We start from the raw sequence: 23,551 nt of genomic DNA on the forward strand, positions 1-23,551 counted from the left end.
TAATAATTTATGTTTGGAGAACTTGAAATAAGTTGTTCAATGACCATTTAATTGTCTGACTGACTGTCCCGGTTACAAAATGTAGGCTAAGCATATAAAGACAAGGTACACTTTGATGGAAAGCTGACAGGCTGGAGTCAGTCACATCTCTGCATAATGCCTTTTCAGCAGCTGCTGAGAGTTATCTCTGCCTTTTAAATACTCTCTTGATGAGAGCTATCTGTCAATTGAATTTTATGGTGGGTGACAGGTCATGAACTCCAGAAAACGGCCAAAATTTAACAGGAAATCAAATGAAGATTAAATCAAGAAGTTGGCCTTTATCTTTTGTTCCTCAACCTTTTCTGTTTCCTTCCCCTAGACAAAACTATTAATTATTTTCTTTGTGTATGTGTGCATTTGTATGGGCTTTATAACTTAAGAAATGGCACTATATGTTTAGCTTTCAAAATAGATTCAGTTTTTTGGAAACTTTTTTATCAATAAATGTTTCTGCATAAGTTATTCAGTACCTAGAACGTGAGTAACTATACTGGTCACATTTTATTATGGAAATGTTTGTATTTCATAAATGTAGAAGGTGGTCTTATTGATCCTTTGTAAATTACTTTAAGCAAGATATATGAGAGGACGTAGAATTGAATATCAATTTTTTGGAGATGTTAACTGGATTACACTAATTCAAGCAGAAGAGAGCCCAGGCTGTTTTGTTACACATGAAAGAACCCAATTCCATCCAAGTCCCTAAGAACCTTTTTGCAAATAATGAGTATAAAAGGAAAAGACCGAAAACTTGAAGCAACTAAGGTGTCCTTTGGTAGGCAAATGGATAAACATATTGTGGTATATCTATACAATGGAATACTATTCAGAGATTAAAAAGCAATGAGCTATCAAGATACATAAAGACATGGGTGAATTTTAAATACTGCTAAGTGAAAAAGCCAGAATCATCATAATGAGAGACAAACGCATCAATGGAACCAATGAGAGAGTCCAGAAAAAGACCTTCATATAAATCAAGTATTGATATTTAACAAAGCCACCAACTATTTTTGGGAGAAAGAATAATCTTTTCAACAAACAGTGCCAGTACAACTGATTATCCATATGAAATAAAAAGAGCTTTGACCTACCTCATGTCTTACATAAAAATCAACTTAATCACAACAAAGACCTATACGTCCATTATAAAAAGATACCAAAACTATAAGGCATCTAGAGGAAAATATAAGGGAAAATCTTTGTGAACTTTTTTTAGTTAGGACAAAACAGCAAATGACACAAAGAAAAATTAATTGATAAGTTCAATTTCATCAAAAATAATAAAGTCTGCTCTTCAAAAGACTGTTAAGAAAATGAAAAGTCAATCCAGAGATTGGGAAAAAAAAATACTTTATTTACATTTGAAAAGGCATATGTATCCAGACTAAATAAAGAACTCTTACAATTCAATAATAATTTGATAAACAATGCATTAAAAACAGGAAACATTTAATCAAAAAACTTTCACAAAAGAAGATATTCTAATGTCTAAGAATCATATGGAAAGAGGATCAAATTATTAGTCATCAAGGAAGTGTAAATAAAACCCACCATAAAATACCACTGTAAACGCCCCAGAATGGCTACAATTAAAACAACAGACAATAATATCATGTATTGTTACAAATGTGGCACCTGGAGCTCTCATATGTTGCTGTGGGAGAGTAAAAGTCTTCAACAAATGTGGGAAAACTTTGAGAGCTGGGATGTTCAGGCACAGTGTGTTTGGATAAGTATCTCAAGGTCTCACAGCTAGTAAATGATAGTTCGAATTAGAACCCAGAGGTCTAATGTCAGAGTTCAAGTCTATTTTTTCTTTTGTTTAAGATTGGCACCTGCACTAACATCTGTTGCCAAACTTTCTTTTTTCTTCTCTCCAAAGTCCCCAGTACATAGTTGTATATTCTAGTTGTGAATGCCTGTAGTTGTGCTATGTGGGACGCCGCCTCAGCATGGCCTGATGAGTGGAGAGGTGCCATGTCCGTGCCCAGGATCCAAACAGGCAAAACCCTGGGCAGCAGAACACGTGAACTTAACCACTCGGCCATGGGGCCAACCCAAGAGTACAAGTCTTTACCAAAACACAAGTCAATGGCATTTTAGTGAAAGTCTGTAAGTTTCAGTCTTTAATATTTTCTATTGGGAGAGAGTATATTTCAAAAGAATACTATCAATTTGAAATGTCATTAGATACATAGATCTTCCCTTTCTGTGTTCCCTCTGCCTAAGTACATAGATGATACATTTCTGTTTGCTTCCCTGATGCCTTAGTTATTTTTCTGCTCTTTCTACACTGAAGGGAAGGATGGTCATTTTTGTTCATGCATTTCTAAGATATAGCAACATCACGGCATTAAATGGTTACGTGATATAGGTCTGCTGAAATTACTGAGAAAAAACATTAGGGTTCCCAAACCACTTTTACATTTCTAACAAGGACATCTTCTTAATAATCTATTTTTCTTTACTTAAAGATCCTTACACAGTGCCTGAAGATTAGGAAAAAAGGTAGGTTGAACAAAATAAAATAGTTTAGTCTTTGAAAGTTTGGATAATAATAGTAATAACAATAAAACAACAATAACAATTAGTATGACAATTGCTAACAAGTATTCAGGTCTTGGTGTGTCCCAGGAAGTGTCCTAAGCACTTTCCAATCAAGATTATTATCCCTGATATACTGGAAATAAAATTAAAGCAAAGAAATTGAAGTTACCAGCCCAAAGTAACACAATTAGTGAGTAAACAAATTAGATTTTTAATCCAAACTCTTCTAATTCATAACCACTTAGGTATGAAAATTCAATATCTGTTCTTCCTTAAAAAAAGAATTACTGATGCACAGCAATGGTGAACATCTCTTCATGTGTCTATTGGCCATCCGTATATCTTCTTTGGAGAAATGTCTGTTCATGTCTCCTGCCCATTTTTTGATTGGGTTGTTTGATTCTTTGGTGTTGAGTTGTGTGAGTTCTTTATATATTATGGATATTAAGCCTTTTTCAGGTGTATTACTTGCAAATATTTTTTCCCAGTTAGTATGTTGTTTTTTTTTTGTTTCAATCTTGTTTTCCTTTGCCTTGAAGAAGCTCTTTAGTCTCATGAAGTCCCATTTGTTTATTCTTTCTATTGTTTCCCTTTTCTGAGAAGGCATGATGCCTGAAAAAATCCTTTTAATACTGATGTCAAAGAGTGTACTGCCTACATTTTCTTCTAGAAGCCTTATGGTTTCAGGTCTCAGCTTTAGGTCTTTGATCCATTTTGAGTTTATTTTTGTGAATGGTGAAAAGGAATGGTCAATTTTCATTCTTTTACATGTGGCTTTCCAGTTTTCCCAGCACCGTTTGTTGAAAAGACTTTCTTTTCTCCATTGTATGCCCTCAGCTCCATTGTTGAAGATTAGCTGTCCATATATGTGTGGTTTTATTTCTGGGCTTTCAATTCTGTTCCATTGATCTGTGCACCTGTTTTTGTACCAGTACCATGCTCTTTTGATTAGTGTAGCTTTGTAGTATGTTTTGAAGTCAAGGATTGTGATGCCTCCAGCTGTGTTCTTTTTTCTCAGGATTGCTTTAGCAATTTGGGGTCTTTTATTGCCCCATAAATAGGCACGTGAAAAGATAGTCATCATCGCTGTGCATCAGGGAAATGCAAATCAAAACTACACTAAGATATCACCTTACACCCATTAGAATGACAAAAATAACTAAAACAAATAGTAACAAATTTTGGAGAGGTGGTGGAGAAAAAGGAACCCTCATACACTGCTGGTGAGAATGCAAACTGGTGCAGCCACTATGGAAAACAGTGTGCAGATTCCTCAAAAAATTAAAAATAGAACTAGCATACAATACAGCTATCCCACTACCGGGTATCTATCCAAAGAACTTGAAATCAGCAATTCCAAAAGTCCCATGCACCCCAGTGTTCATTGCAGCATTATTTACAACAGCCAAGATGTGGAAGCAACCTAAGTGCCCATCAACAGATGACTGGATAAAGCCGATGTGGGATATATATACAAAGGAATACTACTCAGCCATAAAAAAGAACAAAATCATCCCACTTGCAACAACATGGATGGACCTTGGGGGAATTATGTTAAGTGAAATAAGCCAGATAGAAAAGGACAATCTCTGTATGACTCCACTCATATGAGGAATTTAAACATGTGGACAAAGAGAACAGATTAGTGGCTACCAGGGAAAAGGCGGTGTGGGGGGTGGGCACAAAGGGTGAAGGGGTGCACCTACAACACGACTGACAGACAATAATGTACAACTGAAATTTCACAAGATTGTTACCTATCATTAACTCAATAAAAAATTTAAAAAAAGAATTACTGATCACACTGGGGAAAAGGATATGAAAAATTTTGCAAAGAAATGCATGTTTTATAAAGAAAAATACTAATATTGTTCTATTATAGAACAAATAGTGTTACTTGATGCTTAATTCCATCTTTTATCATTATGCTTCCCTGAGTCTAACTTAACTTATGTTTATAACTAGTGATAAAACAAAAACAAAAGCAGTATGTAATACAGAAGAATGCTGAAAAACTCTTGGCCCAGGGATTTATACAATAAATACTTCATAAAGAGAACTTCCTCTTAGTAATTTTTCCCTATCAAAAGAATTCCAGGAGCCAGCCCTGTGGCATGGTGGTTAAGTCTGTGTGCTCCACTTTAGCAGCCAGGGGTTTGCAGGTTTGGATCTCAAGCATGGACCTGCACAACTCTCATCAACCATACTGTGATGGCATGACATATACAAAATAGAGGAAGATTGGCCACAGATGTTAGCACATGGACAATCTTCCTCATCAAAAATAACACAAAGAAAGAAAGAAAAAGAATTCCATAAATTCTCTGTCAAAAGCATCTCTGGAGAAACTACACAAAGTTTTTTGTTTGGTTGGTTGGTTTAGTTTTGATTTTGCTCAGGTCATCCTTGGAAAATCAGCTTGGAATCTCTGTGCTCTTCTCTGTGTCTCTTCTCTAGACACAGTCTAGAGCAGTCTTTGCCACTAATACCTTCCTTGCTTCTGTCTCTTGGCCTCCTGTAAACAAAGACACTACTCCCTTCCCTGAGGATTTGTAGGAGCCTATACAAATGCTGCTAGGCAGCAGGGTGAGAAGTCACACAGAAAACAGAAGGCACCTGGCAAGCAGACACAGGTGAAGTACGTGGTCATGGACTACCAGAAAGATGGGATAGGAAGTGAGGCTGGACAGGAAGAGTTATTTCTGTGAATCGGACGAAGAGATCTATGTCACTACAGAGCTGAGGGAAGGATGAGTGGAGCTAGAGGAGCTTGGGATATGTGATCTAAAATTCTCAATCATGGTCTACAAACTCAGTATGTTGTGCCAAGACACAGATTACTGAAGGGAACTCTCTATGGGTAACATTATTTTGGGAGGAAAGGCACCAAGGAAATGGTCCCTCAGTGGTGGAAAAGCTGCTAAAGCTCTGAGACCATCAGTACAGAGGCAGTATAGTGATGGGTCGACAGGAAGGGATTCTGGTTTCCACAGCCCAGGATTTACTCCAGTTCTCTTCTGTTTCCTCAATCTACCAGTCTTCATAGTGGTTAAGATGACATCTATGATGACCCTTGGTCACTTGGGGATTCCTGAGTACCCTCTGCCATTTTCTGGTGCAAGGCAGAAATAGCAAGCTATTTTAAGCTTTTCAAAGGCAAGGTTAGAGAAAGCACAAAGAAGTTTTAATAAACGGCAATGTTAACAAAAAAACAGATGAAGTATTTTTTCCAAACATCAATCAGTATGAACTTAAAGAGCTTCACAGAAAACTACTGGCTGATTCTAAGGGTCAAATTGCTTTACGTGCCGAGGGTATTTTGCCTTAAGCCCACCCTATGAGGCTGTTCCACAAAGTTGTCCCTACTCATGGCTGCAATCTTTCCCAGAAAGGGCTTCCTAGGCTGGTCTCTTAATATAGGTCCTTTTGACAGATATCTGGGTACCAGAGTTTTACCTGTTTGGCTCATGCAAAGTCCTCTTCTCGTCCCTTTGCCAACGAATAGTCCCTGTACCACCCGGCCTCTAAAAGTTCTTCCTTCTCAGGGCTCCTAGGTTCTGAGGACAGGCGTTATCTTCCCTACTCCTTCACCTCAGTTCATTTCTCTCTTTGAGGTTTGCTTGGCTCAAAAGTGTCAGTAGGTATATTGGGATTATTTTTTAAATTTACTTGTCTTAGCTCCTGCTTTTCTCCTAGTCTCATGGCATTGAAAGATGTCCTACAGTAGTGTCTTCTCCACAGCTATTCCCTCCAGCAGCCATAAAACCTCCCACACCTTCCTGCTGCAAAGGCATAGCTGCTTCTAGACAGGTAAACAAGACTTCAGGTTAAAACACATGATCACTTCATGCTTTCAACTCAGTGATAGACAAGAGATGACAAGCTCTGAGCTAAAACAAGCAAAAATGATAACATTTTGTTAACTCATTTCCCAACTATTTCCCTTTCCCCAGGTCTTCCTTGACAATACACTGCCTAGTGATTTCAAGAGGTCATAGAAGATTTACCCAAATCCTTATGTTTTCCACTTTTCACAGATTTGGCTAAGAACTCTGGTCTTGTGGCTGCCTCTTCCAGTCATGTTATTGGTTACTAACTCCACTCAAGTCCGCTTCTACTTCATCCTCATGGGCATCCCTGGCTTTGAGGTTCAGAACAGTAATGCACAACATGTACTTGGTATGTGCTTAGTTAATTGTTTATTGTCTCCCTCTCCCAGTGGTTCCAGGTACCTGAAGTTATCTTGTTATACTTAAGCTATTATTTTTACTTTTGAGTTTGATTGAAGCATATTATCCATGCTAAGCACTAAAAATTCTTTAATGAAAGTTAACTCTCAGCTTTTATTACCATTAGGGCAATATGTACCTCATCCTCCAAGGCTATATGACTGTAAAATGTTCCTTCTGGTTTCCACTAAGACTGTTGTGTTTTCCATTGTCAAACACTTCTCCCTTTTAAATATCTCTAAGTTGCTTTTCCTTACTTTTAAGTTTTTCTTTTCTTTTTCTTTCTTCTTCTTTTTTTTTTTTTAATGAGGAAGATTGGCCCTGAACAAACATCTGTTGACAATCTTCCACTTTTTGCTTGAGGAAGATCGTCCCTAAACTAACTTCTGTGCCAATCTTCCTCTATTTTGTATGTGGGATACTGCCACAGTATGGCTTGATGAGTGATTTGTATGTCCATGCCCAGGATCCAAACCCGGGAACGCTGGGCTGCCGAAATGGAGTGTGTGAACTTAACCACTACGCCACCAGGCTGGCCCCCTGACAAGTTCCTTTTTAATATTTGAGACCCTTTGTAGAAAGCATTAATAAATGACATGATGTTTTTCCAATGAGTAATCATTTTATTCCATCTTCTGTCTTAATCATGAATTACTGGCATTCCTCACCACATCCCACTTTAGCAGTAGATTCTCTTTTACAGAACTCCAGTAGGCTCTACACATGCAAACCATGTGTTGGCTTTTATTTCCACCAGGAAAAGAACTGAATATTTGAACAGAAATACTGATAGTTTCCACGAGCTGAGAATCAGGAATTCAAACTACATAAAGCAGAAATGGACTTATGGGGATATTCGGACCATTGCTGCAACAAATCCAAGACCTTTGTACTTTAAGCAATGTCATAGCCACTGCCATTCACTAATACTATTCATTATTTTCACATCATTCTTCAATATCTAAAGTCACAAGTGAACATACTAATTTGCTTGGGGGTATGTTATTGAGCTCTCACTACAAAACTTGGTGAGAACAAGAATCTAGCCTCTTTTTCTTCTCCATAAGAAGCTGGAGGTCTGTCTGTCAACAAAGGTACAAACAACAAAATAAGTTATTTCTTCAAGATAGGAGAAATTAGATTCTGAATTGCTACCCCAAAAATATGATCCATATTCACTATAGAAACCATAACCTACTACAGATTTCAGTGACTGGGCAGTTAGGAATAGTTTTTAGAAATCTGAGTCTTTGATATGATGAGGACATTGTCTATTCTTTTCCTTTTCTTGAGCCTTAGTCTGTTCCATAAGTCAATAGATTGCATATCCAAGTGCCAGGCTCTACCTCTCTTTGCTGAGGCTTCAACTGTATAAATGTGTCAGTTTAACTCTTCCAGCAAGCTGACACCTGCCAGTATGGGTTGAACCTGTATACTGGACTGGACAGTATCCTTCAAAAATTCATGCCGAACTAGAATCTGTGAACATGATCTTATCTAGTAATAGGGCATTTTCAGATGAAATCAAGTTAAGATGAGGGCATGCTGGATTACAGTGGGCCTTAAATCCAATCGCTGGTTCCCTTGTAAGGAAAAACACAGAGACATCACCACACACAGAGAAAAGTCAGCCATGTGAAGATGCAGGCAAAAATTGGAATGGTGAAATTACAAGCCAAAGAATGCCATGAATTGCCAGAAACCACTAGAAACTAGGAAAGAGAGGTGTGGAAAAAATTCTTCCCTAGAACCTCAGAGTGATCATGGCCCTGACAGCGCCTTGATTTTGGAATTCCAGCATCCAGAACTGTGAGGGATAGTTTTCTGTTGTTTCAAGCCTCCTATCTGTACCGATTTGTTACAGTAGCCCTAGGAAACTAATACAGCATGCTAGGAGTTTATTACGGTAAACGCCATGATGGATAATGAGGAGGGAAAACTTTAATAGTCAGGGAAAACCTCAGACCAAGATGCTGATCTGACAACTGTGAAAGCAGTGAGGGAAGGAATGAGGACTAAGTAGAACAAATCTCAGTGTCTAAGTATTCTCCTTCCAGTCTAAAGAAATGGAAAGAATACATGACACAATACTAGGAAACCTTATGCAAGAAAGACAACACGGGATTCTAGCCAAAGAATCTTATCAAAAGGAAAGGGAACAGTTGTGTATCCAGAGCTTACTGGTGCTGATAATTTTATGGAATGTGACAAATTAATATTGGGAAACTTCCTGTTCCCTGAAATTTATTAATTTATTTCACACAGCTTGCAGCTTACAATTATACAAAAGAAAATTACGTAGTTATGAATTAATGGAAGAAACATTTTGGGATAGGCCCCATGGCACAGCGGTTAAGTTCACACTTTCCACTTCTCGGCGGCCTGGGGTCACTGGTTCGGATCCCAGGTGCAGACATGGCACTGCTTGGCAAAAGGTATACTGTGGTAGGCATCCCATGCATAAAGTAAAGAAAGATGAGCACGGATGTTAGCTCAGGACCAGTTTTCCTCAGGAAAAGAGGAGGATTGGCAGTAGTTAGCTCAGGAGTAATTTTCCTCAAAAAAAAAAAAAACTTAAAAAGGAAGAAATATTTTTGGAAACTATGAATGATGCATATATATATACTGTAACAGAAACACAGGATTGAACATGAAAAAGCAATGGGTAAGAAGGGACCAAAGAGAGTAAAACATTGCTCAATTCTACAGTTGGCCTAAATAATTTTGCATTCTAAGGAACAAATTATTTAATGATAATGAACAAAAAATCGAGGTTACACTGTGACAAAGAGCCTATATCTTCTGGAAACAACTTAAAAATCACAATTTCTTTAACAAAATAACTTAAAATAATTCTGATGTATTAATTTTTATAATTTTCTGATTTATTCATTTAACCAGCCAATTATTGGCTCCTGATTCACTCAAACAAAAGTGTTCTTTTTGTGCAATATAAGTAAAGCTGTATGCTTGTTATGCAAAGGCAACTAGTATCCACTAGAACTTCACTCAAAGTGAAGCCAAACAAAAATTCAATCTAAATAAACTATGTGCTAGCTACAAATATGCTTCTTTAAAAGCATTTTTGGCTGTCCTACTCCTTAGGATATACTAACCACTGTAATAAGAGCTTTCAATGATTACCTAATTCAAATCTTCACAATATTGCTATGACATGGGCCATGTTTTGAAGGAGAAGACTGAAAATCTCTCTGACGGAGAATGAAAGGATGGTAGCAGGAATGTGTATATAAGGTGATATGTGAGATTATCCCTGAGTGTGTATGTTTCAGTCTTGGCGGGCCTCTGTATATGTGTTGAAATAGTGTCTGCATGTATGTCTTTTGATATATTCATTTATTCCTTCATTTTAAAAAATTTAATAAATACAGTCAAGGCAATGTTCTAGATACTGAGGCTATTGCAACGGATAAACCAGATACTCTCAACCTTATAGAACTTACACTACACTATGAAAAAAAAACTAATTAAAATATAGAGTATACCAGGTGCTAGCAGTGCGATGGAGAAGAATAAAGCAAGGAAAAGATAGGCAACAATGGGACAGGTTTACAATTTTAAAATAGGGTGAGATGGGAAGCCATCTCTGAGAAGAAAATGTTTCAGTGGTCCCATGAGTAAGTTGCTTGAATGCGAAGGTAACTTGTATAGTTGAAGGAAGTGTAACTTGAAAACAGTAGACTGGATGCATTCTGTTGCAGCTCTGTATCATAGACCTAAATTCTGTGGTGGCAGTAAACAATGAGAGTCAAGATAACGAAGCCCCCTGCCCCCTTGCAAGCAGTACATTCTTTCAAGCAAATTCTCCATTTTGAGATAGGTACTAGCAGACATTGCAAATTCACTTATCAAAATATAGAGAAATAACACAAAGACAAGAGGTTTTTGACAAACTTCTAAATTTTTTACAGTTTCGCAAATTTTTCCACATTATTTTATAGGTAATTTCTAACATATAAAATACTGTAGCAAATGTTCATATTTTTTCTCTGATCTCTCTCATTCTCACTACCTTCACCATAACGTGATTTTCCTGGGATGTGCTGATACGATTGTCAGTAATCTGTATGGGTTATGCAGGTCATGTTCATCATTATCATGTGCACTCACATCCATAATGACTGTCTGCTCCACATTTTGCAAATTCCAGGTCTTCTTGTGCTTTTCATGAGCCTGTCCATCATCACTGATTTGCCAAGGGCAACATCTGCTAGTGATGATCTGCCTGTCATAAACCTCATTATCTACAGCAGAAAAGCCATGTTGTCATCTCAAGGAATTGTTTCAGTCTTATCCCTGAAGTCAGTATACTAGAGATGGAAAAGTGGGAATGCTGTACCATTACATTGGTATGTAGGCGAGAGAAGTGTATAGTGGACCCAATTTCGATGCACCTCCTCAGATTTGATGGGATCCACATACCTGCATTCTTGACTCTCCATCATTTGCTCAGTGGAGAGCTTCATCAATTGCTTCCATTTCTTCATTTTCTGACATTGACAGATGTCTTAGCCACTCCCAGGATAAGGGCCAGTCTCTCCACAGGGTCAATTGTGTCTCCTGAAGCCACCATAGCATTAGTGCTCAAATTCAAACTAACTAGTTCATATTCCCCTCTCAATTCTGGGCTCAGACAGCACAGCAAGTGGAATCTGACTTCTCTAGGGTTCGCCTAGAGGTACCTGGTAACCTAACAAAGAAGTGCACGGGAATTAACATCCACTTGCAATAAATTTAACCAATGAGAGAAAGAAGATCAGAAGGAAACATCAGGTAAATCCTACTAGGGGCTGTGCAAACGCATGGTGGCTTATCCTAAGACATCTCTCGTGACCAAGCAACTAGCTTTATTTTTATGCAAAGCTATTGCTAGGTTGGAAATATACCTCTTTGTGTTTGCCTTCTCTTTTTCCATGTTTCATCTTTTTCTCCCTTCATTTTCCCTGCCTTCAGATTGTATCCTCCAATAGAAAGTTAGCCCATTGGCTTTTTCTCCAGTTTTGTTTTCTAAAGGATTCAGACTTAATAACAGTTTTGGGTTCTTGGACCCAATTCCACTGGGGGGTGGCAGTTTCCCCATACCACCAGTGAGCAATTCTCAGACATCAGCTGAGTGTTCTAGAATCCAGCCCAATTCTGACACTATCCACTGAGAGAGAGGGTCAGATCCTACAGGTTAAGGGCTCAATCCCTTCACTTCAGATGCCAATGGCAAGTCCTGGTTGCCATGGGTATTTCTGGCCAATTGGCTACAGTTTGGAGATTCCAATGACCTCATCCATGTCAGAATGCCAATCACAAGTCCAAGTTGTTATCTGTACTGCTGACGAACTGACTGCAAATTAGAAGTTCCCAAGATCTCCTCCTTGGGTTGGATCAATTTGTCAGAGCAGCTCACGGAATTCAGAGAAATATTTTACTTACCATACCACCAGCTTATGATAGAAGAATATAATTCAGGAAGACCTAGATGAAAGAAAAGCATAGGGTAAGGTATGGGAAAAGGGTGCAGAGCTTCCATGCTCTCCCCAGGCAAGGTTGTCACTCTCCCATCACCTCTATGTGTTCAATAACCTGGAAGCTCTCCAAACCCCGTCGCCTTTGGGTTTCTATGGAGGTTTAATTTCATAGGTACAATTGATTAAATCACTGGCTATTGGCAACTGATTCAACCTCAACCCCTCTCCCCTTCCCAGGGGTCTGGGTGATGGGCCTGAAAGTTCTAACCCTTTAACTATAAGATTGGTTCTTCCAGCACAGCCCCCACCCTTAGATGGAATCCAAAAGTCACCTCATTCATATAACAAAAGACATCTTTATGCTCTCACTACTTAGAGAATTCCAAAGTTTTTAGGTGTTTTGTGCCAGAAAAGTTGACAAACACCAAATATATATCTTATTATAAATCACAATATCACAGTGACCTAAAGGGTAAAGCCAATGTGGTCTCAGTCCTAGCTAACTTAATTATTTACTAGTTACATGGTCTTGAAAAATTTCTCAAATTATCAGATTTTATTTTTTATCAGTAAAAATAAGATGTAAAAAATTTGTTTTATAGATTTTTACCGAGGTATAGTGAATGTAAATCTCCTAATAGTGCTGTACTTGGCACATAGTAGCTGCTAAAATACTACTGCAAATACATTTTTACTATTAGTAGTAATTTCAATTAATATTTATTAGACCATCATTTTGTGCCTAAGATCCCACACACATGCACATACATATCATCTTCTATCATGTTCGCCTCATGCAGTACTAGATAACAAGTAGGTACTCAGATTATATTTGTGAATGTTTGAATGAATACCTACTTTTAAAGACTTCATCCTCCCTATATGTCTAATCTTAGATCTTGGTCATATGGCCATATATATTCTGATAAATCAAATGCTTTATCACAGATTCTGCTTCAAAGTCACTCAATAAATGTCAATGAATGCTTGTTCAATCTCAGAAAGAGTCCAAAAAACATCTGGGCCACATGGCTGACCCATAGTTTAGACTTCTTCTAGGTCTGTACCTGATTTGTGAGGGCCATGAGGAAAGGAAAAAGTTCTAAGCAAAGGGTTCAAGCATCCTCACGAGTTCATCTGAATCCTCAAGACAATGTCCAAATTCAGTGTCCTACTTCCAAGAACACTGTGGTCTATAGAGGAAAGCCACCACCAACTCTACACATTTGCTTCCTCTAGTTTCTAAGCTGAACACCTAAAGTCACTCAGCCTCTAGGAATCTCAAAAATCTTCTTTGGACAAATAGAAGTAAAACCTCCATCATGTCCTGCTAGCCCACAGGATCCTTGTGAGAATAGAATGCAAGTCTTTACACTGGGATATTTCACATTCTGCACAGTGTCAAGTATTGTGCTTTTCAGCAAGTTTTTAGTAAGTCCTCAACTTCTTCGCCAGACCATATGTTTCTCACCTTGAATGTCAAATGATCCCATTTTCATAAAATGTCCAATAATAATAATAAAAATGATAACTAAAACTTCTATAGTATTTATTATGGGCCAGGAAATACTGAGTGAATTACATCCATAAATGCGTTTACTCATTAACACAATCTAATAATGGAGCAGACCAAAACACAGAAAAATGAAATGATCTGCCAAAAAGATAAGCAGCCAGTAAATGGAAGCTGGCATTCTAATCCAGATTGTTAAATTCCAAAACTACTCTACTGGATTGTGTTTATAGATGCATGAAATGATGGGTTTAGACAGCTAGAGAGGTCATGGCTGGATTACCCATGGTGGGTCACAATTAAACAACTGATTGAAGATGCAACAAATGTGAGTGAGCTGGAGGTTCCATAGGAATCAAAGGGCCAAGTGACTTTGGGTTAGTTGTGAGGTGTAATAAAGGAGTAGTTTTGCCTTGGTAAAACTTTGAAGAATGTCTGACTCCTTACTAACTCTTAACTAACTTTGAGTGAGGGACTGGGAAATGCTTAGTCTTGGTCAAGATTTGGAGGTAAGGCACTATACAATAAACATAGATACAAGCACATCCATGCGTAAAAGAATACATTTCAATGCATATAATGTGCTAGTGTCTCTCTTATGACATATCAGCACATCAAAAACATCATTTTTTATTCTACCTTCAAAAACCTCTGTTAAGTATGGTTTTATTCCAGTTAATCTTGAATTAACTAAAACTCAATGGTTAAGTGACTTTGCAAGGTCACATGCCTGTATGTGGCAGGCCATCTCTTCCATCTGAACCATATTGAGACTTGAGATACTATCCTCCGACCCATTCCCAGAGGCCTTTATCCTGGTTCATTCACTATAGGAGGAGGTGGCAGTATTTGCTAAGCATGGGAGGGGGATGGTGGGAGACGATAAGGCATGTGACCAAGAGATAAGACTCCAAGTCCTGGGAGGGGCTAAAAGTTTGGGCCTCTTGTCTCATGGCTCAGATAAAACCCCCACCTCAACCCTCTCAATCCTGCCTGCACAGGAACTCCTGCTTCAGGATGGATAGGGGTTAGTGACTGATGAAGAATTATTTCTGTGAATTTAAATTTTTTTCCAGAGACTTTGTTTTCCAGTGGAACACCCTGATTACTCTTCTTCCTTAAGCATCCTACACACGAAGAGACCTTCCCTCAAGATCCTTTGCTTATCCTCCTTCCTGTCTCCCTCCCTTGTCTTCTATACTTTCTTCCCTCATTTTTCTTCCCCTCCATTCCACTGACCTTTAACTTCTCACCTGAAGCTGATTGCGTCCTATTCACTCACCATTTCTTATCTTGCCCCCATGGGCTCACCTCTAAGTCATCTAATCTTTAGCACAAACCTGGACAGGCAATGCATGTCCTTTAGGAGCTCATTTGTTACCAGCTGGTGCACAAATGTGCTGGTGGCTTGGCTTCTCTCCAGGGTTATTGGTTGATTCTAAGCCCCCTCTAACCAGCACCTAGAAGTCCGTCGACGTATGTGAGTCCCAGTACAGGTGTTGATGCTCTGGTCCCCTCTCCAGCTTACATTCATGCCTCTTTGGCCACAATCAGAATCCTCAGATCCCCAGAGATGGAGGCAGAGGCCTTCTAAGTATGGTTAGGGACATAAACCTCATCCTGCCATCAAGTAAGCATCTGTGATGTGGGAGAAAATGTTGGTTTAATTGGAGGTGACTGGATCATAACTCCTTCCCTCAAAGGTTATATCTAAAAAATTTTTAAAAATTAGTGTATAATTTAAATGTATCAGTTGTGTTGAATGCACTCAGGTACATTTTATTGAAATTTTAAGTCTCACCAGGGCCTCAATGCATCTGAAATGATTTGAAGTCACAGTCACACCCAGAGCCTTGTCAGGGCTACAAGATGACATGTGTATCTCACCAATGCTTTCATGTATGAACACGCTTTATTGAAGGACTTCTTTAGGGTAGTAAAAACTTATCAACTCTATGCATAGAGGAGAAGATCGTCGCTGACTGGTAGGTCAAAATACATTGGGCTGTTCCTCTGCCTCTCTTTAAATGCATCTCTTCACAATATTTTCCACCAAATGCTTGATCTTATCCATCCTCATTATGGAATAAGGGATAAGAAAACTTTGATACTTATTGCCAGGCTGGAACCAACCTAACGTTGTTTTGTCTTTGGCATCATTATATGCTCTAATCCCATGATTTCCATAGCTGGCAAACACCAATGACACTAAAATAACACTGCTTTCAAGGCACTGAACTTGTTGCTGAGTGACTACTTGTCCCTCAGGTTCACTAGGTACTTCCATGGACTAATGACATAATAAAGACTTTATTTTAAGATCTGAACATTTACTGGTTCTAGTGGTCTCAATGTCTACAGAGCAATCATCAGACAAAAAAGACATGTTCTTTGTCAGCTGTAATAAACCACCACTTGAACTGAACATTATTAGAAGCATTGTGACCAACATACTTCATTTTCTTGAAAGTCTCCTATTCCCCCCACACTAAGTGGGCTGCTGTGGTAAAGAGGAGAAGAAGCAGCGACAGCCTGAGCAACTACCTTGTAGTATTCTGATCTCTATCTTTTATTCTCCTTGTGTATTCAGCAGCTCTTAGGAAAAGACAGAGACCACAATGATTGAAAATCATTCACTAAAAATCAACACTTCATATTATCACATTAGAACGGAAATTAATCAATGGAAACTTAGGAAAGTTGATAAAGATGTCCTGTAAGATTGGCTTCAGTATAGCCAAAATTCATGCTCAGGAAGGAATGGGCCAATTCTGTAGACTAGGGACTCTGATAATTCATTTTGGGGAATCTCCTGTCACCTAGTGGATGGACCAACAGTTGAGAGGGATGTCCCAGAGTGTACAGAGACAGAGACATCCAAAAATATACATGAAGATGCAGGAATTAGAAGAATAGAGAGACATAGGGACATCATGCACTCTTAGTTTATTATTTCACTTAGAAATAACATTGGATTAAGCTCCTACTCTATTCAAAGCATTGTGCTTGGAGCTGGAATACAGACTGTTTCATAGTCCAGTGGGGGGCGGGGGGTAGACATGAAAGAGGAAATTTCAAGTGTGGGAGGTATTTCTAAACAGAAAGATGTGCCAATCTCATGGGCCTATCACACACATGATGCATTACGGAGCTTATAAACTGCACCAGAGCATTTGCCTTGGTGCCACATTTGCACATTTGGCTTGCCCCCATATTACCCCAAATCCCAGTGATTCTGTGAAGTTCTCGTCCTTTGGTGATCAAGGGCAAGGGAATGTGCAGAAGTCAGAAGTTCATCTATGTCTGGACAGAACCAAGGGCCATGGTTTCAACAGTCTTTAGGGAAATAATTTGGCTCTCAAAGTCTGCCTCTGCTTTAATCTGAGACTGCTCTATTTGGCAAGTTTTTGTTTCTCTTCGTATGTACCCTTGGTCAATTTAGTGCTTCCCCCCCAAACCTGAGTTATGCTCTTGGGGAGTAAATACCTGGTGGAACACACAGGGGCAAAGAGGAAGTTGGTTCAAACAGCTGAAGAGAGCAACAAAACAAACAATTCCTCCCAGAGTCCTGATCCACACCAGAGATATCTATTCCTCTGGATCTTCTGGTTTGTTCTTCTGCAATCTGTCTTCCTACTATCGGTTTTTCCCTGTTCTAAAAATCGGCAAGTTTTTTTTTTTTTCTTGCAGTAACATTGGATTATAACATTATACAGCTTTCAGATGTATGTCGTAATATATTTCGAACTCTGTGTAGATTACATTATGTTCACCACACAAAAACTAATTATAGTCCATCACCACACATGTAAGCCTAATCCCCCCTTTTGCTTTCCCCCTTTCTGCTTCCCCCATGGTAACCACCAATCCAATCTCAGTTGCTCTGTGCTTGTTTGTTGTTGTTTTTATCTTCTACTTATGAGCAAGATCATCCAGTATTTGATTTTCTTCTCTGACTTATTTCACTTAGCATAATATACTCAAGGTCCATCCATGTTGTCACAAATGGCCGGATTTCATCATTTCTTATGGCTGAGTAGTATTCTATTTTGTATATGTACCACATCTTCTTTATCCATTCGTCCCTTGATGGGCACCTAGGTTGCTTTCAAGGCTTGACTATTGTGTATAATGCTGCAATGAACATAGGGGTGCATGTATCTTTATGCATTTGTGTTTTCAAGTTCTTTGGATAAATACCCAGCAGTGGGGAGAAGATATTTGCAAACCATATATCAAATAAAGGGTTAATATCCAAAATATGCAAAGAACTCATATATCTCAACAACAAAAAGACCAACAACCCAATTTAAAAAATGGGCAAAATATCTGAACAGAGATTTCTCCAAAGAAGATATATGGATGGCCAACAGGCATATGAAAATATGTTCAACATCAGTAGCTATCAAGGAAACGCAAATCAAAACTGCAATGAGATATCACCTCACTCTGGCCAGAATGGCTATAATTAACAAGACAGAAAACAACAAGTGTTAGAGAGGATGTGGCGCGAAGGGGACCCTCATACGCTGTGGGTGGGAGTGAAAACTGGTGCAGCCATTATGGAAAGCAGTATGGAGTATCCTCAGAAAACTAAAAATAGATCTACCATATGATCCAGCTATTCCATTGGAAGCCAAGTTTTCTGGGAGGGCTTTGGAATATATCCCTATGCCCCATCACCTCATGACTGACGTATTACTGCTTTTCTGTGTAAATTCCAATAAGCCAACTTTCTATACTCCACCTTGCCCTGTCATCCCCTATTTCTGATAATTCATCTTCCAGGACAAGACACTGAGGCCATCTACTAACCTGTTCATCAGTCTTTTGTTCATCAGTGCTATAGAAGTGACCCTGGAACCCTGAGCCTGGCAGAGTTCTTGGTTCCAACAGCATCTCTTTAGATTATATCTAGAGCATTGTTCCAGAAGGCCCTCCTCGAGGCCCATTTCTGCCTCTTCCCTCCTTCTTTGTTCTCGCAGCCTTGGGAATTTGGAGCTGTTGAACAGTTGTCCCAAGTTCTTGTCCTGTGTCCTGGTTTGGACATTAGACTTGTCATCAGGAAGGTGATTAATTTTAAGCATTTCATACTGATAGGTACGAAAAAGTGGTGAGGATGGCATTTTTGCTCCAGCTTTTTTGGATAACTCACAAGACTTTGTCTCTACATTGAAGCTTCTATGATTATAAGAATCAGAACAGGGCATTAAAATGATCTGTCAGGAAGGTTTCCTCACCCTACCTCCCTTGACCATACTCTTGAGATATTCAGCCAGGGCCACGATGATCTCAGAGCTCTACTCTGTTTGCTAGGATTCAGCTCTATCAAAAAGAAACTGAATTTCTCACTCCTTTGTTTCTTATGAGCTCTTTTTCTGATGTTTCCATCCCCTCTCTGTAAGATAAGGAAGGACAGAAAGAGAAGACAGAAACATTTGGGGGTGTCAATCAAACGTACCCATTTGAAGAATTTATATAATATATTGTTTTTCTAATGTCCTTTATGTTAGTCTGCTATGGTAGGTACCAGGATCACTAGTCCTAGAGAGAAAGTCAAGAAGGATTTCCTTTGATGTAGTTTAGATGCCCCTGAATTCATTTTCAAGAACACAAGGAAAGGATAAATTCTGACTTAAAGAGCCGCGATCTTATCTTTTTGAGGGTATTAGATGAGACTACAACTTAGAATTCCCAAATATCTGGGGGCATATAGAGCATAATAACAGAGACATTCAGTGTACATGCATATCCAGAGGCATAAACAGAAGAACCAATAGACATACAGAGAAATATGAGTCACTTTAAGTTTCTTTCATTTTAGTCAAACATTGTATCTTATTAAAAATTATCCATGTTTTTGTAATACAGTGGGGAATAAAAAGAACTACAACAGAATCATCCTTCTGGAACACACAGTCTAGAAGGTATGAAAGGAGAAACACAAATATGTCAGCTAATTATAGAAAATTACACAGTGAGTTGTGTAAAAATAAATAAATAATAAACAAAGAAACAGTTCCTTGAGCTGATCTGGTAAAGATGTTTTCCTAGCCTAGAAGCTGCTCTAAAGATCCGTTTTCTCATTTTTTATTTTTTTCTCCACGTTACTTATAAATACCAAGAGTTCTGGGAAATTCTCACGCTTTCATCACCAAGAGTGGGTAGAGGTATCAGAGATCACTTCGAATATCAATGTGACGGAGACCAGAGACAGAGTTCATCCATAGGAAGGGAAGTGACTAGTCATTGGGTGGCCCTTTGTGTAATTCTAGCATTTTATACTCCCATCTTCTGTTCATAAGAATATTTTTTTTGATTCACTTTAAAATCTATCATTTGAGTCATGGCCTTGTCTCTTCAGCTGACCATAAGACCATGAATTCCTTCTCCTTATGCCTAGACTGTGAACAAAATCAACTTTGATAGAAATTTGGAGCCAGAAGAGACCAATTTTTCTTCTAATCATAAGCATTGCCTCATCCTCTCCCTTCCTCCCCACTCACACATATAACCAACTATTTTTCAACTCTGCATTTCACACTTTCCAGGTAAACTCATCTAGCTTTATCTTTGATGTACTTCTAAACTGGAACTTAATACCACTTTACCATCTGAAAATGTATATATTTGTTCAGGAGTATGTAGGATTAACTAATTAAGACAACATTCATCTGGATTAGGAATTATATCTCTGTTTATTATTATATAATTATATCTATGCATTATTTATTTATATATATTTGCCTGTATTATTAACAATAACAATAATATTTACTCAATGTTTTTCAGAAATTTAATTCATAAATTTAACAGACTTTTTTAGATATACTTTCCCTAGAGTTGCCAGATTGAACTGAGGACAAGGTAAGCCTTATTGCTTCCCTTTGCAAAGTTTTCTAGAAATAGTAACCAGCTACATATAAGCGAAAAGACTAGATGAATGTCTATGAATGTCTAAGGTTAAGAGTGTCATTTCTAGTATATCAGAGCCAATACATGCAACATATGGAAAAACAATGGGCATTGACTTGAACACTGGTGACTTACATTGTAGGTCCAATAATCATACATCAGGTGCCACAGGCTAACCAAAGAAGATGAGTTATCTGAGAAAACAGTCAATCATTTGGACATTTGAAATATATGCTTAACATTGTACATATATACGGCATATACAACTCAGCCATAAATGGGCAGGGTGAGATGAAGTTTTAAATAGCAGATGGGGTGGTTTCCATTGACATATGTTTCCCTAGTGGCACCTACCAACAAAGCCGTCAACTTGTCCAAGTTCCCAGAGTTATTCCTTGGAGAGCAGTGAGTCAACTTATTCTCTAGGACAAGGCAGAGAGAATAAGCGAATTACACCACTCTGGATTTGCTTGGTTTTAATACTATAAATTACAGGATTCATAAAAGGGGGGAAAAGAAAGTATATATAGCTCATTGTGATGTGGACCACACGAGGAGCATGTTTTCCAAACCTATGGATAAATGTCAGACCAACTACAGTGACATAGAAGACAAGGATGCAGCAGATGTGGGAGACACAGGTGTTGAGGGCCTTGGCCCTTTCTTCTCCAGAAGCAATGCCCATGACAGTCTTGAGGATCAAAATGTAGGAGAAAGAGATGATGAAAAAGTCCAGCAAGACCATTGCAAATACAATCACAACTGGATAGAGACGATTGAAGGTGATGTCAGCACAGGCCAACTTGATAACATCTTGGTGTAGACAGAAAGCATGGGAGAGTACATGGGATCGACAATAGGGAAGCCAATGAAGGCGAATAATTATTGGCATAATTGACAGACCAGCCCTTGTCAATACCCCCATCGCAATCTTCACTACCCTGGTGTTGGTAAGGATGGAAGTATATCTCAAGGGGTTGCAGATGGCAATGAAACGATCATAGGCCATGGCAAGCAAAACACCAGATTCCACAATAGAAAGAGTATGGATAAAGTAGGCCTGAGAGAAGCAGGCTCCATGGCCTATCTCTCTGTGATTCAACCAAAGGATGCCCAGAACTGTGGGCATGGTGGTCAAGGTCACTCCAAGGTCTGTGGCTGCCAACATAGCTAAGAAATAGTACATGGGCTCATGGAGGTTATGATCATCTCTGACGAGAAAGAGAAGGGTTCCATTACCAAGGAGTATGGAGATGTAGACCACCAATAATGGGATAGAGATCCAGTGATGTGCTTCCTCTATGCCTGGGAAGCCAGTAAGCAGAAATGAGGAAGCACTGGCATTGATCCACATTGCATGCCTTGCAAAGAGGAAAATATCCCCTTCAGGTAATGCAATATAAGCTCTACTTCTGTGGACGTTGCCCTTTAGTACACTACCTTTTCACATGCTGTTTATCAGTCTTGACTTCCAGTGATAGCAAGGATGGTAATTTAGGCCTACCCTGAGATTCCTAGGTATGGGAGAATAGAATGTATAACAAACAATTCTACTTATTTTTCAGCATTGATTATATATAAGGTTATTGGACAATATAATGGGACACAACAGTTTATACAAAATAGATCTGGTTGATGTCCTTATAAATTATATAACCAAGAAGATAAAGACAAAACGAAGGAGGAAATCACTATATTTAAATAGTGTCCTAATAGCATTGGAATTTCCAGAGTGTTTTTTATGCTGTTCCTTTTCTTGACTGGTGGTATTGAGGATAGATAAAGGTTTCTAAGAATGTATGAAACCTAAAGGGTCCGTAAAAAATTGATTCTAAGAAGTGTTGGAAGAACAAAAATAAACATTCTATGCTCAAGCAAATAACAAATAAACAAGCAAATACATAAAATAAAATAGACTTAGTTGATTTGAGGGAATGCTAATATTCAACATGTCTGGAGGGAAAATCCAGTTGATGAAGCTCTGGAGACTTTTGTGAGGTTACAAAAATGATACGAGTTAATTATATGTGTTTATCTCCAAAACACATAGACCTTGAAATCCATGTTGCCTGGTTTCATAACAGCTTGATTATTCGATGTGCTGTGTCTCAAAGAATTCAAAATTTCATTCTATAGAGACAAAAATGAGCAATAAAATGACGATTTTATAATAAACATTTGAGAGCACTATTTGTTAACAGCAGAAGAAAAATTACTGTTGACATATCACCTATTTGGAGATACAAAGATAGAAATTAGTTATTTAGGCAAGTTCAAGGAGAATATTTTTTAAAAGCTATAGAGTCAAAAGAGATTTAACAAAAGTGAGGAGTCTGTGAATGTTAAGGTATCATCTGGTACAGGCAGCCAATCTCTGAGAGTAAAAAAGCATGTATTGGCGGCATCAGCCAGAGAAAAATGGGGTCATCTTCTTTTATAGTTGGTATGGACTGTACGTGTCTCATGCTATGAAAAGAACTTCTGGTTATGAATTTAATGCATGGCTCCCAGGACCCCTTTTTGCCCATGAAAAAACGTTTGCAAGATTGCTGTGCTTTCACCTTCAGAAGAATTTGTTTGAAGTTCCAGCTGTGCTACGTTGTAACATTAGTGATACTGGGAAACTCATTTAATCTTGGGCTTTGGTTTCACTATCTTTAAATGAAGATTTAAACTAGTAATTTCTACCTTTCCCAGTCATGTTTTTGATACGATATATGAGAATGGAATGGAATTGCCAATGGAAAAGTGCTTCACAAAGGGTAAATTACTCTCATTTGTCAAAGTTTTGTTACTATTACTGAGAAGATGTTCCTTGTGCT

The 23,551-nt window shown here is 38.4% G+C and overlaps 1 protein-coding gene across 1 annotated transcript; it reads right to left on the reverse strand.

Annotated features, from left to right (window-relative positions):
- Positions 1-21,144: 21,144 nt before the first annotated feature.
- LOC124225506 (olfactory receptor 51B6) lies at positions 21,145-22,083 on the reverse strand. The gene has a single exon (XM_046638197.1). It carries the CDS (start codon positions 22,081-22,083, stop codon positions 21,145-21,147), a length of 939 nt encoding a protein of 312 aa, XP_046494153.1.
- Positions 22,084-23,551: the final 1,468 nt, after the last annotated feature.

This window comes from Equus quagga, chromosome 14 (assembly GCF_021613505.1).
Source record: "Equus quagga isolate Etosha38 chromosome 14, UCLA_HA_Equagga_1.0, whole genome shotgun sequence".
NCBI classification, from domain to species: domain Eukaryota; kingdom Metazoa; phylum Chordata; class Mammalia; order Perissodactyla; family Equidae; genus Equus; species Equus quagga.

Bases quoted from the DNA above. Each gene is read 5' to 3' on its own strand.
- LOC124225506 (XM_046638197.1), bottom strand. From the start codon at position 22,083: ATGTGGATCAATGCCAGTGCTTCCTCATTTCTGCTTACTGGCTTCCCA.